This window comes from Capsella rubella, unplaced genomic scaffold (assembly GCF_000375325.1).
Source record: "Capsella rubella cultivar Monte Gargano unplaced genomic scaffold, Caprub1_0 scaffold_7, whole genome shotgun sequence".
NCBI lineage: Eukaryota > Viridiplantae > Streptophyta > Magnoliopsida > Brassicales > Brassicaceae > Capsella > Capsella rubella.
Window position 1 is genome coordinate 11,810,882 of NW_006238917.1, and position 14,903 is coordinate 11,825,784.

The 14,903-nt window shown below is 37.0% G+C and overlaps 2 protein-coding genes across 4 annotated transcripts; one reads left to right on the forward strand and one right to left on the reverse strand.

Annotated features, from left to right (window-relative positions):
• The first annotated feature begins 219 nt into the window (after nucleotides 1–219).
• Nucleotides 220–2,552, forward strand: LOC17879881 (GPN-loop GTPase 3). Its single transcript, XM_023778677.1, is given in 11 exon segments — nucleotides 220–314; nucleotides 611–766; nucleotides 859–967; nucleotides 1,053–1,068; nucleotides 1,070–1,132; nucleotides 1,264–1,349; nucleotides 1,527–1,630; nucleotides 1,720–1,850; nucleotides 1,934–2,027; nucleotides 2,125–2,180; nucleotides 2,268–2,552. Coding segments are annotated over 10 exon segments (816 nt in total). The 5' UTR covers nucleotides 220–314; nucleotides 611–721; the 3' UTR covers nucleotides 2,380–2,552.
• A 243-nt stretch (nucleotides 2,553–2,795) lies between these two features.
• Nucleotides 2,796–7,781, reverse strand: LOC17880990 (auxilin-related protein 2). 3 transcript variants are annotated; one of them, XM_006283031.2, is made up of 8 exons: nucleotides 6,961–7,781; nucleotides 4,599–6,006; nucleotides 4,372–4,516; nucleotides 4,170–4,264; nucleotides 3,996–4,061; nucleotides 3,632–3,721; nucleotides 3,346–3,522; nucleotides 2,796–3,165 (listed from the first exon to the last, which is right to left on the reverse strand). In XM_006283031.2, the coding sequence occupies exons 1-8, from the start codon at nucleotides 7,569–7,571 to the stop codon at nucleotides 3,127–3,129; spliced, it is 2,631 nt and encodes an 876-aa protein (XP_006283093.1). In that variant the 5' UTR covers nucleotides 7,572–7,781; the 3' UTR covers nucleotides 2,796–3,126. The 3 variants fall into 3 exon arrangements, with proteins under 3 accessions (XP_006283093.1, XP_023634144.1, XP_023634143.1); XM_023778376.1 differs by having other exon boundaries at nucleotides 3,632–3,718; nucleotides 4,170–4,270; nucleotides 6,961–7,780; XM_023778375.1 differs by having other exon boundaries at nucleotides 4,170–4,270; nucleotides 6,961–7,780.
• Nucleotides 7,782–14,903: the final 7,122 nt, after the last annotated feature.

Genomic DNA, 14,903 nt, shown 5'->3' on the forward strand with positions numbered 1-14,903 from the left:
CACGTTGTGGAGACTTTGCTTTCTTTTTGTGTGGTCAAATATACTCAAATCAATTTTACTATTTCAAAGAATTGAAGAAAATAAATAAATAAGTCCTATTTGATAATATATTAATAGTTGAACACCATAATTTTATTTTTAAGTCAAATTAATATATTTCTTTAAACAGTGAGAAAAAATCATTAAGAACCCTAAAAGAAAGGTCTTTAAAACGCAACAAACAAAAAATAAAAAAGTGAAGGTCTTGAAACTTCTCTTCTTCTTCTTCTTTTGCTTGTGGTTTAGGTTTTGAGAGAACTCAGAAGCGTCAAAAGGTGAAGTCAATCAAATCTTTGAACCTTTCTGGGTTTCGTTTCAACCTTGCAAATCATTCATCGGCTGCTTTTAGTTCTCTTCAATCTCTCTTCAAAATTTAGTCTTTTTATCTATTTCATTGTTAGTTTCATCAAATTTATCTTGGGTTTTGTGGGTTTTTCAAAACCCTGACTAAAATCGTGTAAATGATGTTAAAGTTTCGATCTTTTTGGTTTCAGGTACTGAAATGTGTCTATTGCTTCTTGCTTCTGGTTTATGGGTTCCTGCGACGTTTTGAGAGTGTTGTTTGGTTTAGGTGTCTGGTGTATTGCTTATATAGCTGTTGCAATCTTTGCCTCTTTTAGAATTTTTCACTCTGTGTGTTCAATTTAAGAGCTTTTGTGGAGAGGTTTGCTTGCTTGCTACAATGGGTTACGCTCAGCTTGTTATTGGTCCAGCAGGCAGTGGAAAGGTTCTATTATGGTCTATGATGTCAAGTTACTTCTGTAAACTAGTTTCATGGCTTAGATTTGACTAATTGTATTGTTTTTATGGATCTTTCAGTCAACTTATTGCTCGTCTTTGTATGAACATTGTGAAACTATTGGTCGAACGATGAATGTTGTTAACCTTGATCCTGCTGCGGAAATCTTCAACTATCCTGTGGCTATGGGTGAGTGAAGTTTCCCCTTGTTCAATTTCCTTGCTTTGGAGAGTTTTTGAGTGGCTTCTCACTTTCTTGATTTTGTTGAGTGCAGATATCAGAGAACTTATTCTTGGAAGATGTTATGGATGACCTAAAGCTTGGTCCTAATGGTGGTCTGATGTATTGCATGGAGTATCCTTTTTCTTACATTGGCAACTTGATATTTTCATTAGCTTTGCACAAGAGTGTTTAAAATCTGAAAACAAAGAATCAGTTTGGTATTTTATTCTCTCAATGGAAGAACCTTAACTTTTATTCAATAGATACCTTGAGGATAGCTTACATGATTGGGTGGATGAAGAACTGGAGAACTACAGGGACGACGATTACCTTATATTTGATTGTCCAGGTGCATACATGAATCAATGATTTGTCTCTGATATATGTTAAAACATGTGTTTGGTATAGTGTGCGGTTTCTATAAAGCTGATTAGGATTGGCATACCAATACTGGATAGAAGTTGAATACTAAGCATCCGAACTGTATTTCCATCTCTGAATTTTGTGAACTCTATTCTGTTAATAGGCCAGATAGAGCTGTTTACACATGTTCCTGTGCTCAAAAACTTTGTGGAGCATCTGAAACAGAAGAACTTCAACGTCTGTGTTGTTTATCTGCTTGATTCACAGGTTTTGTATAAGTTCTATTTCCCCTCCACTATTTGCTCTTATTGTAGTGAACCTTTTTGCCTGACTAAAGATGAATTTTGTTGAATCAGTTCATAACAGATGTAACCAAGTTTATCAGCGGTTGCATGTCATCTCTCGCGGCAATGATCCAGCTTGAGTTGCCACATGTAAACATCCTCTCAAAGATGGACCTCTTGCAGGATAAAAGCAACATTGATGAGTATGGGTTCCTATTCTTTCCTTTACTGTTCTTTGTTGCAGTTTCGATAATAGTAATTTGCTTTGGGTTTTTCATGACTTCAGCTACTTGAATCCGGAGCCTCGAACATTGCTGGCAGAGTTGAACAAAAGGATGGGTCCTCAATATGCAAAACTGAACAAAGCCTTGATTGAGATGGTAGCATATATGATTGTACTGGGTTCTTGCTGTTAATGTTGACTATAAAATCAAGTAATTCGATTTCATGATTGGATTTTTGGGTTGTGGTTATTAGGTGGGAGAGTATGGGATGGTGAACTTCATACCCCTTAACTTGAGGAAAGAAAAGAGGTAAACTATCTCCTCTCAATTCATTCTTCTAACTTTATCGGTTTATTAAAATATGAAATTAACATCAACATTGCTTTCTCTGGGCAGCATTCAATATGTTCTGTCCCAAATCGACGTTTGTATTCAGTTTGGAGAAGACGCTGATGTGAAGATCAAAGATGATGACGATGACTTTGGTGGCGATGGTCCTGTTGCATAAATTGTATTCAGTGTTTACTACTTTTGGCTTAAAATTGTAAACAATCTTGGTCTCATTTCTTCTTGTCAGAGAGATCTTTGTGAGAAGAGACCTACTTTATTGCTGACCATTAAAAGCTTTAACTGAAAGATATTCAAAATGGTCAGAATTTCGCAAACAAAACTATAGATTCAGTTGCATTTTAAATCCACTTGGAGGCTATGCTTTTAAGTTTTAACCTATACAAGGGATGCCAAAACTGGACTAAGGTCACAGCCTAATACATTATCTTGAGGCCAAGCATAGAGAGACCGAGAAACAAACTTAGCCGATTTGTCTATCTTCGTGCTTGTGCGTTGTACAAGACGGTAATGCTTGTCTCAACAAGACCAAATGTAACATTAACTCCTAACCCTTACAAGACATCACCATCTCCATGTCACTAAAAAGAATATTCCATATATGCATATATCACAGCTCTCTATTGTGTTTTGATACAAAAATCAATACATTTGATATCGTACTCGATGAGACTCAAGAAGGATAATGACAAGGAAAAATTAACAACAAAAAATGAATTACCAATTGCTGCAATGTCTATAATGATGCAGTCATGGGTAATCAATCAATCCTGGAATACATACTCTATCAACAACTATATGCCCTCAACTTGGGCACCATTTTTCGCTATATAGTGAATGCCACATGCTTCATCTTATGGGCAAGACATGAACAACAATCTCGAAACATAACCCCATGTTTTTTTTTTCAAAAGAGTTCTTCTGAGTTGAACTTGTTCCATGCTTCCTGTATATTGCCATGAGAAAAAATATGATGCAAGGAAATGTGGATTTGTAAAATCGTGGGGTTACAGTTATACATGATGAGATGCTAATTCGTTAACTGAAAGGTGTTTTGTTGGTGGTATCTGAAGTAGCAGCGATGGATAATTGGATTTAGTTCCAGAGAGATGGTGAATTCACTTACCTTGAGCATGTCGAAAACTTTCTCGGCAATGTATTTTTGCTGGAGATTGGCACCTTTTTGTTGAACTTTGTCAGGGTGTATACAGAGAGTGGCTTTCCTGTAAACTTTCTTGACAGATGCAGCCGTAATTAAATCGGTCAATGAAACAGGCTGCCAACCACATTCTGGCCATAGAACCTGAGCATTTACATAACAATTTCAGAGAGTTTGTGTCAGAGAGTTTGTGGACTCACAACATTAAAGGTACATATGACTATCAGAGTTGCAAATAATAAAGAAAACTTACATATTGTAATGTCGAAAGCAGAGCACGCAAGTTTCCTTCCTTCCCCGCACCCCAACGTTTTATCTCAACATCCAGGGTCACCCCAATCCTCTAAAATTCAGGATAAGCATAATGATTAACAAACAAAATTGAATACAATCCAGGATTAAGTAGGGTATTTAAATAAAAGACAAGAAAAACAAGACGGATGGTAAAGTTGAGACATTTCCTAAGATGGCAAAATTTATTTTACGCTAATGGCTACAAGAGTCTCAAATATTAAATACCTCCACTAAGCAACATGATTGATGGGCACAACAGAAGAGGAAAAAGGAAGAATCACATGTAAAGATTTCGAACTGAATACTGTGGAAAGGAAACTTACATCTTTCTCAGCTTGTTCTCTTTGTAGTTGAAGATCACGTTCATTTTTCTCAGCAAGTGCTTTTGCCTGATTGAGAAAAAAAATTATGTTATAAAGCATACTGGTGAATCTTGAATCACTGTCAGATACAAAGCCAATCTAAGAACACGATTTAACAGCCGTAATGATACATACAGCCCGCTCCTGTGTCCTCTGGTGACGTTCCAGCCTGGCACGTCGTCTCTCTTCAGTTTCTCCATCAACATCTTGAAACCCACCAGACTGGGAAGCTGGAGCTATACAACACAGGAGATTTCAGTAGGTGACCAATAATAAGGCATGAAACTAGAGTGCGTAGCGGAAGAATATTATGGATAAGGCTCAGAAATTTCTCTACCTCCAAATATTGAACTGAGGTCATCAACAATGTTTGTTGCGGAAGAGGTCTTTCTTAAGTTTTCAGTTGCTCCAGAAGGCACTCGTGAAGATTCCCTGCTAGATTCAAATGATCCACTTTTGTTCCACGAATCCTGGAACGGATCCTGTAACACAACCAGAGTTATAGAAGGTGAAAAATCAGCTGTAAAGGACTTAAAGCAGAACAGAAGTGGTAACCCATCTCACCAGAGGGTTGGTTCTCTGTCGTGGAACACTGCTTGGTCTAGAAACCGAATTAAAGAAGGAGTCAAGATCATTGTTCTCTTGCTGCTGCTTAGCTTTAGCTTGGGCAGCTGCCCTTCCACGTGCCTCAGCAGCTGCCCTTTCCACAGCAGCTCGTTCTGCCCTAGCCTTTGCTTCTTTTTCCCGCGTTTCAGCATTCGCCCTTTCTTTAGCTTCTGCTGCAGCTTTCTCAGCCCTTTCTCTTGCCCCTGCAGCTGCCCTTTCACGTGCTTCAGCATGGGCTCTTTGAACCGCTGCTCGTTCGGCGCGCTCTCGAGCATCGGTAGCCTTCCCAACAGCAGCTCTTTGAACTTTCGCATGAGCTTCAGTGGCTGCTCTTTCGCGTGCTTCCCTTGTAGCCCTCTCTACCGCCTGTCTAGCCAGCAGTCTTTCCCTTTCTCTCTCAATTCTTTTCTGTTCTCTCTCTCTCTCCTCTCTCTCTTTCTCCTGGGCTTTTTCCATCTCTGCCCTTTCACGCTCCAATCTCACTTGCTTTTCTCTAAGTTCCCTTTCTCGAGAATCATGATTCTCTGTGTGATCTCCTTCTCTACTTCTGCTTGCCTTTAAATTTTCTTTCTCTCTCCTTTCCTTAGCATGCCTAAACTTTGCTTCTGCTTTATCCATGGCAGCCTTCATGGCAGCAGCTGATGCAGCAGCAGTAGAGAAAACATCAGAATCTTCACCAGAGGGAGGTTCAGGGTGTCCATTAGCAGATGTCTGATTTCTTCCAATAGAAAAATCATCGAGTTCATCCATTTGAGATGCTGGTGGGCTATTTACAGAAGCTCTAGCGGGGCTCGATAAAGAAGGCTCGTTAACCTTCTTTCTTACAGCACGTGTAGGTCTTGGTGGTGGAGGTCTCGCAGGTGGCGGAGCACTCGTAGGTTGTGTAAAGAGGGGGATCTCAGATACAGTAAGCCACACATCATCCGATGACTCAAAACTTCCTTCTGTATTGGTAGGTGGCGGAATACTTGTATTTTGCGGCTCTGGAACATCATCAAATGAAACTTTCTTGGAATGGTAACTCCTAGAACTTTCAACTGGTGACTGGGAGCCACTGATGTTTCCTGGCGGTCTTAAATGACTCTCATTTCTACTATTCATATCTGGCCCTGATTTTCCAAGACCATCGAGGGGGTCAATATCAACAAATACTCCTCCATGGACAGATGGATGATCAGTTTTTCTGCTGCTGGAGCTATTATATTTTCCAAGATCCTCCAATGGATCATTGAACCCTCCCATGGGAGGTTCTCTAGGGCTTGACGCAGACTCCTCCAAAACTACAAATGGGTCGTCTTCCACAAGACTGGAAGATGTCTTGGCAGGCTGGTACGGTTTCTGGGATTGACTGGTCTCTGAAGTAGACCTGTGCAAAAAAATGTAAAGCATCTTTCAAATGATAGAAAGCTATGCCTATACCAAAAAAGAAAGCCAAAATGAAACTTTGCATTTGAATAACAAACAAAACGTTCAAGCATTAGCAGATTTTTGCAGTAAGTTTTACAGAGTACACATAAGAGAGGCAATAAAACAGCTCTCCAAAAGACACACAGATCAAGATAATTATTTGCATATGGATGACAAGCCAAAGGTTCAAGTTTTTGGAGATTTCTCAGCAAGTTTTAGAGAGTACTCATAAGAGAACCTTTTATGCAAGCTAACAGCTACCCCAATAGGTACTAATATATAGGTAGTTCATGCTACATTTATGTAAGTCTGATGGCTCTAAGCTATGTGTCCTGAAACAAGCTCTCAAGTCAGCTCTAGGAGAAACAAATTTGAAGAGCAGTGACCCTAGGCACAGATCAAAATGAAAGTATGCATATGAATGAAAAGTACAAGGTTGAAGCTTTCTGAGATTTCTCTCCAAGTTCAGAAAGTACACATATAAGAACCTTTTTATGCAAGCAATAACTGAAGCTTTTGGAGAGTTTTTGAGAGTTTCAGAGAGTAGGCATAAGAGAAGAACCTTGTATGCAAGCAATAACTAATACAGTTTATACTACATTGCACTACCATTGTGAAAGTATGATGGCTCTACGTCATTTCAGGCAACCAAGAAGAGTAACTATGACTGCTTCATAGGGGACCAACCCCGGGAATCAAACAGCTCTACATACAAGAGATTTCTTTTAAGTTTCAGAGAGTACACGTATAAGAGAACAGGTCTCCATTAAGAACCAATATAGTTCATGCTACATCTCATGCTCCAAAGTCTATACCATCGAGTCATTTTACACAAGCAAGTTCCCAAATTTGAAGACCAGTGACCCTAACTAGTAACCACAGATGAAGAAGAAGAGCGTCGAGTGAATATTACCGTTTAGGTGGAGGGGAGCTAGTGCGACCAAAGCCAGGAATCAAATCATCAAAAACAGAGCTACCCTTGCTCTCTCTGTCACTCCCAGTCTCTCTTTTCCCCGTATTGTTGCCCATGAGATCATCAAAGGGAGAACTGTCCTGTTTCCTGTGCTTTGCAGGTGAGCTCATGGAAGAGAAAACATTCTCAAACCTAGCTGATTGAGAAGAAGTGGAAGGGATTTTGAGCTCAGGAATAGACTCAAACACATCCTCATCATCATACACCGGCTTGTCAAAGACAGGCATGGAGGCTGATTTGGATTTGGGTTCTTTAAACATAGCATCATAGTCAAAGGCCGGAGCAGATGGAGAACGAGAATCACCAGAAGAGGATCCGTACTTTGGTGGAGGAGCACTAAACACATCTTTGAAGAGAAGATCATCACCATCGCGCCCAAGATCGTCAAACACCGGCGAAGAATCGGACTTTTTACCGGTGGCGAAGTTATAAGAAGAAGCGAAACTGTTGAAATCAGAGGCAGAAGAGTTCGATTGAGAAGCCATGGGAGCTGATTTGCCCTGAGGTTTCAATCCAAAGTCTCTCGCTAACAATCCTGTGAAATCATCCATTTGGGTTCCTTCAATTTCTTCTACCTCCGAAATCGAAAAGCTTTGAGATTTGCCCACCAGATATGAAGACGAGATTATCTTCAGATCTGAGTCGCCATTAACGAATCTGATCAAAGCATTTGATTTCAAAAAACAAAAAGAAAGCTTTTTTTTCTTTTTTCTTCTGCGTATTCCCAACTTGTTTGTCTATGGTTTCTTCTTCTTCTCCGACTCGTACATGTTTTTCCCAGTCTCCGTAATTTCTTATTTTGTTTTAATCATTGGTCCGATATTTCCAGACTTTATAAAGTTTTGGTCCTTAAAATCTTATATAAATGCAATGGTACTCCCAAAACTTTTGGATTTAAGATTTTCACATCCATGTGGAAGGATTTGAATTTTTGGGTAATAACTTTTGAAAAAAAAAATCAAGGAATTAAACAGTTAACTGGAAAATTGTAAGTAGCAAAGCTTCCTCTCTCTTCTCTCTCTTCTAAGCGAATCGTGTTTCCGTTATAGTTTTCAAGAGTTTCTGTTTCCGAAACGTTTCGGAAACAGGAAATGCACTTCGAAAAGAGTTTCCATGCAGCCTAGAAGTTCTAACTTTTTTTTTTCTTTTGGTCGAAACTTTTAAAGTTTATAATCAAATATTTTGTTATGTTTATAGTTTCGGTGTTGTGTCGGTTTATCTTCGATCTAGTATTGGCTTCACCTTCCGAACTTTGTTTCGGTATTGTTTTGTTTCATTTTCCGTCTTTTGCATGTTAAAACTTTTAGCTATTCCATATTTATGAATGATTAATTCGAGAAGTTTAGATTAGATTCTTATTCTATTGAATGCTTGATTTTCTTCCTTCGGAGAGTTATATCCTCGGACTTTCTAAAATAAATTTATTGAGGGTTAGGTTTCTCTTTTGGAGGATTTATCAAGTTGATACAATGAATTGGAAAGGAGTAAGAAAATCTGGAGTTCTTGCCGTGTTTTGATAGCTCTGTGAAGATTCTTCTAACCTAATTACACTGAAAATGATAGTAAAAGGGCCAAGGCTATCTAGTTAAATTCATCAGGCGAAATCTACAAAAGGCAAATCAGTGAAATTAAGAGTAATCACTAGGGAGGTCTCATGAAAAAATCTGAATAAGAGATTCCGACCGACGAATAATATTTTTGATGAGGATTCGTCGGAAATTCATGAGCGTAGGCGATGATGATGTGGTGAAATCAGAGGCTTATTGAGGAGCTACCACTTTTTCTTACACATTTTTAATTTTTACAGTACTTGTATGCAACTAGTAGGCTTAAACCATATATGTACTTGTAAACTGTCCTTTGGGTTTGTTTTAATGAAAAAAGGCGCCAAAAAAAAAAAGGAAAATTGTAAACAAAAGAATCTGGATTTATCAGTTGGATATGTTTTATGTGTTATCAGCACGACCAAAAACATAAATTTACAAATAAAATTGTTAAAAATAAAAAGTAAAATTCTTAAGAAGTTTAGAATCACTCCACATTCTTGGTTTTATTATTAAAGTAGATTATATAGTAAACTAACATAAAAATTATTTGATTTTAAATATACTATAATGATAATTTGTGATGGTGCTTAACTACTTTTTGGTGTTAAAGTATATAGAGAGGGTTATCTCAAGCATGCGTTTCAGACTTTCGATACAATATCCAAGTTAGTTTTGTTCAAAATTTCATACTTTATCTACAGTTTCTTTCAAAAAATGGAAACTTTTCAAACTTCCTAACCGGAAATGACTTCAAAAACTTTCTATTCTTCATGGCCACCTTGCTGCACTTTGGTGACGGTGTTCTATTAGAGTAGCTGGATTAATTCTTTTGGTTAAGTTAATTGACATTTGATTCCAGTTTATATTAGATCCGGTTTACATTAATTTGATGTATATAAACATACATTGTAAAGTTCGTTACGATTGAGAAATAAGAAATCAGTTCACAAATCATCTTTGCTCATGAACTCTGTCATGGTATCAGAGCTTTTCTTCCGCATTTCTCTGTGATTCCATCTTCATTTCTTCAGATTCTTCAGATTCTTCAAATTCACACCGATTAATCATCTCTAGAAGCTTCGATTGTTCTTCTTCAACATCGATCTCGGCGAAAATGGTGAAGAATGGAGGAAAACTGAGAGGTAGAAGTGAAACACCAGAAATTGAAGCATCCGCAGCTAAGGTCGCGACTCTGCAATTCTTGAAGATCCAGAGGTATATATGGTGAAACAACAACGTTTCAGAGATCAGTTGGTTATAGTGGTCACGGATCAATGTCGCGACAATCTGAGGAGTTCGACAACAATCCGTTCAATCTCCAATCTTCTGATCATCTAGGTTTATAGATTGTTGCTCATATCTTGGATGGAACTAATTGCAATAGATTGTCTATAGCGATGAGGGTTAGTCAAGATGCTAAGAACAAGATTAGTTTCATTGACGGATCACTTCCTCAACCATCAAAAAGTGATTATGTTTTCAAGATCTGGAGTAGGTGTAATAGCATGGTGAAATCATGGATTCTTAAAGTTGTGAGTAAGGATATCTACGATAGTATATTTTATTATGAAGATGATGTGTGGAATTATTTGTTTACTAGATTCAAAGTAAACAATATGTCGAGGAGGTATCAACTTGAACAAGTTGTGATGACTCTTAAACAATTACAACTTGATTTATCCACTTACTACATGAAGAATAAGACATTGTGGGAGCAGTTGTCTAACACAAAGACTCGTAGTGTGAAGAGGTGTGACTATGATCATGTTAAAGAGTTGCTTGAAGAGGCAGATACAAGTCGTATCATACAATTCCTTATGGGTTTAAGTGATGACTTCAACAATATCAGGAGCAACGTACTGAACATGAAGCCTAGGCCAGTGGCTAGTGGGAGTATCTTCAAGACATATCTCAACTACCTCAGCTTTTTAATCTCAAGCTATGCTCCCGTATCAGAATTCAATCTTGATGGCTCAAGGAAAGTTTCAGAAACCAAAATGCTCTCATTGTTCTCGCATTGGTCACATAGTAGATAAGTGTTATCAGATTCATGGTTATCCACCTGGTCATCCGAAGGCAAAGAAGAACAATTATGTTTGCAACATACACTTAGCAAGTACTGGTCATCTTGAAGAGCAACAGAATCAGTGTGTGGCTACAGTGAATGATGATATGATTAAAGAACAACTTCATTAAATGATCTCTTATCTAAGCACCAAACTTCGGTCTCCCATTATCACTTCTTGTCCTGAGAAAGCTATAGCTTTGACTTAAACATTTGTACCTTCTATCTCACAGATATCTTGTACATTCCTTTCTTTATATGACTTTACTTTCTATGACTTGTTAACTTCCTCTTTACCTCATGAAACTGAGTTGTCTTTTAGAGCTTTAGGTCATAGATTCAGGGGCTAATCATCATGTTACTCATGAAAGGGGTCTTTACAAGGATTATAAAGTCTTAGTTAATACTTTTGTTAGGTTACCTAATGGTCATACAGTTAAGATAGAGGGGACTGGTTACATTCAACTTACAGATGCTTTATCTCTACATAATGTGTTACATATTCCTGAGTTTAAAATTAACTTGTTGAGTGTTAGTGTTATTACTAGATCTTTGAACTCTCAAGTTAGTTTTACATGTGATGAATGCATGATACATGCACTTACTCATGACCTAAAGATTAGAAACAAAAGTCAAGTTGCAAATCTATATGTTCTGAATTTGGATAAGTCTCTTGTGCATGTGTCTCATTCATCTATATCTGGTAAGTCTATTTGTTTTATCTCACAAAAAACTCAGATTTATGGCATAAAAGATTAAGGCATCCATCTCTTGCTAAAATATAATCTCTTTCAGATGTATTGTTGTTATCAAAATCTAAAATCAATAAAAATCATAGTCATTGTCACATTTATCATTTATCTAAACAGAAGCATTTACCTTTTAAATCATCAAATCATAAGCGTACCAAACCTTTTGAATTGGTTCATATAGATACATGGGGCCTTTTTTTGTTCCAACTGTTGATGGTTATAGATATTTCTTGACAATTGTTGATGATTTTAGTAGATCAACATGATTATACACGCTTAAACAAAAATCTAATGTTTTACAAGTGTTTCCTGGTTTTGTTAAAATGATTGAAACTCAATATAATTCCAAAGTTTGTTCTGTGACATCTGATAATGCACATGAATTGAAATTTACTGATTTTTATATGCAAAATGGAATCAAGTCTTTTCATTCCTGTCCTGAAACTCCTGAAAAAAAAAATTTGTTGTAGAGAGAAAGGATTTACACATGTTGAATGTGGCTAGGGCTCTTATGTTTCAATATGAGGTTCCTTTAGAGTATTGGGGTGATTGTTTCTTAGCAGCTGCTTTTCTTATCAATAGATTACCTTCCCATTTCATAGATAACAAAACTCTATATGAAAGATTAACATCTACAGTCCCAGATTATCATAGTTTAAAAGCTTTTGGTTGCGTATGTTACTGTTCTACTACTCCTAAGTCTAAAACTAAGTTTGATCCTAGAGCTAAGGCTTGTATTTTTCTAGGTTATCCTTTAGGTTTTAAAAGTTACAAGCTATTAGATATAGATACATACTTAGTTTCTATTTCCAGACATGTCGTTTTCTGTGAAGATATCTTTTACTTAGTTTCTATTTCCAGACATGTCATTTTCTGTGAAGATATCTTTCCTTTTGCATCATCGAATATCTCGGATGATGCAAAGACATTCTTTCCTCATATTTCTCTTCCTGCACAAATCAATGATGAACATATGCCTTTAATGCAATCATCTTCTGATGCTCCTCACAATCATGATGAGTCATCTTCTATTGTTTCTGTTCCTTCTGAACTTAAAGCACAATCCTTCCATTTGCAGGATTGTCATTCTTATACTAATAATTCTCCTATTATAAGTAAGCAAAAAAGAACTTTTCCTTATCCTTTAGCAAATTATATCTCTTGTTCAAATATATCTCAGCCCTTTTGTGACTTCATTAATATCATTACAAAAACTACTATACCAACAAAATATTCAAAACGTAGGTTTGACAAAGGCTTGGGTTGATGTTGTGGGAAAGGAGATTATGCTTGTATAAGGACTGAAACTTGGAGTGTTTGTGATTTACCCCAAGATAAGGTTGATGTAGGTTAAAAATGGGTTTTCACAATTAAATATCATGCTGATGGGAGCATTGAACGTTTTAAAGAAAGGCTGGTGGCTAAAGGGTATACTCAACGAGAGGGAACTGATTTCACTGATACATTTTCTCCTATAGCAAAAATGGCAACAATGAAGATGATTCTTTCCCTCGCACCTAAGAGGCAATGGTCCTTACATCAATTGGACATTTCTAATGCATTTTTGAATGGTGACCTTGATGAGGAATTTTTTCTGAAGTTACCACCAGGCTATGCAGAGATCATGGGAGTAGAAGTTTCTTCAAATGCAGTTTGTAGATTGCATAAGTCAATCTATGGTTTGAAACAGGCCTCAAGACAATGGTTTCCCAAGTTCAAGACCACTCTGTTGAGTTTTGGGTTTGAAACATGTCATGGTGATCACACTTTTTTTTCTTAAAGCATCTGGTGATTATTATTTGGTGGTTCTGGTTTATGTTGATGACATACTAATTGCGAGTACTGATGATGCATCATCCTACAATCTCAAAGAATATTTGAGTTCTTGTTTTTGGTTAAGGGATTTAGGTCCTCCAAAATTCTTCTTAGGTATTGAAATCGCAAGGAATGAAGAAGGGATCTCCCTCACATAAAGAAAATATGTTCTTGCCTTGTTTGAGGCTATTGGTTTTTCATATTGTAAGCCTTCTCCTATACCAATGAAGCCTGATCAGAAATTGTCTCTTACTGATGGTGAGCCACTTGTAGATTTCAAGCAGTACATCAAATTGATTGGTAAGCTACAATATTTGGTTGTTATAAGGCTAGACATAGCTTTTTATGTGGGTAAACTAGCTCAGTACTCCTTTGCTCCAACACAAATTCATCTTCAAGCTGGGCACAAAGTTTTACGTTATCTAAAAAGTACTATTGGGAAAGGCTTATTCTATGGAAAAGATGATGATTTCTCTGTCAGAGGATTCTATGATGCAGACTGGAGTGCCTATATTGATGATAGAAGACCAGTAACAAGTTTTGTAATCTTTATTGGTCAATCTTTGGTCTCTTGGAAATCAAAGAAACAATAGGTAGTTTCCATGAGTTATGCAGAGTCTGAATACAGAGCTATGAGTATGGCTACTAAGGAGTTGATTTGGTACACTTACATTCTCATAGCTCTTCGGGTACCATTCTCTCTCCTGACTTACTTGTATTGTGATAATACTTATGCTATTTACATTTCCAGTAATTCGGTTTATCATGAGAGAACAAAACATATTGAGTCACAAAGTTAGAGAAGCCATAGAAGTTGGTGTTATCAAGACTATGTTTGTTAGCACCGACAACCAACTTGCAGATATTCTTACCAAAGCTTTGCATCCAGCTCCATTTAGAGAAAAACTAAGCAAGATGGGAGTTTTCAACATATACTCGTCTCCATCTTGAGGGGTGTATTAGAGTAGCTTGATTAATTCTTTTGGTTAAGTTAATTGACATTTGATTCCGGTTTAGATTAGATCCGGTTTATAGTAATTTGTTGTATATAAACATACATTGTAAAGTTTGTTACGATTGAGAAATAAGAAATCATTTCACAAATCATCTTTGCTCATGAACTCTATCATGTTATCATCCTCTTCTTCGATGGTTTATAGTCTTAGTTGCTGTCGTTCACCTTTATTAAGACGTCTAGGTGTAATTCATCTACTTTCGAGTTTTTCTCAGTTTTTCATGCTTTTCCCAAGCATCGTTTTGTCTCTCTAATTCTCGTTGTACTTTTATACATAGGCGTAATGTTTAGGCGCATTCAACTCACTGAATGACGTAATTTCTTACTAATATAACAAATCTGAAAAGGGCCGGGTAAATAGATTGGTTCACAAGTTCGCATTCCTCAATGTGATACCTTCGCTCTCATTAAGGAAAATAAGCACACATTAATTGGTAGAGTCACTTACCCTAATGTTCATAAGCCAAGAGCTATTTTTCATTACATGCCTCTTCATTAGAATCTTGAAAACGGAGTTGTAGGCTAAGACTTAGGCATTAAATGCTTCTAGTTTTTAAATGGTACTAAATAAGGTCTATAACACTATAAAAATCGGATGCTCATCCTCATCGGTAATCTTAAACTCAGTCCCAACTTTTATCACCTTTTGGGTAAAGACACATTGTATACCGCTATGCTTTTGAGTAACC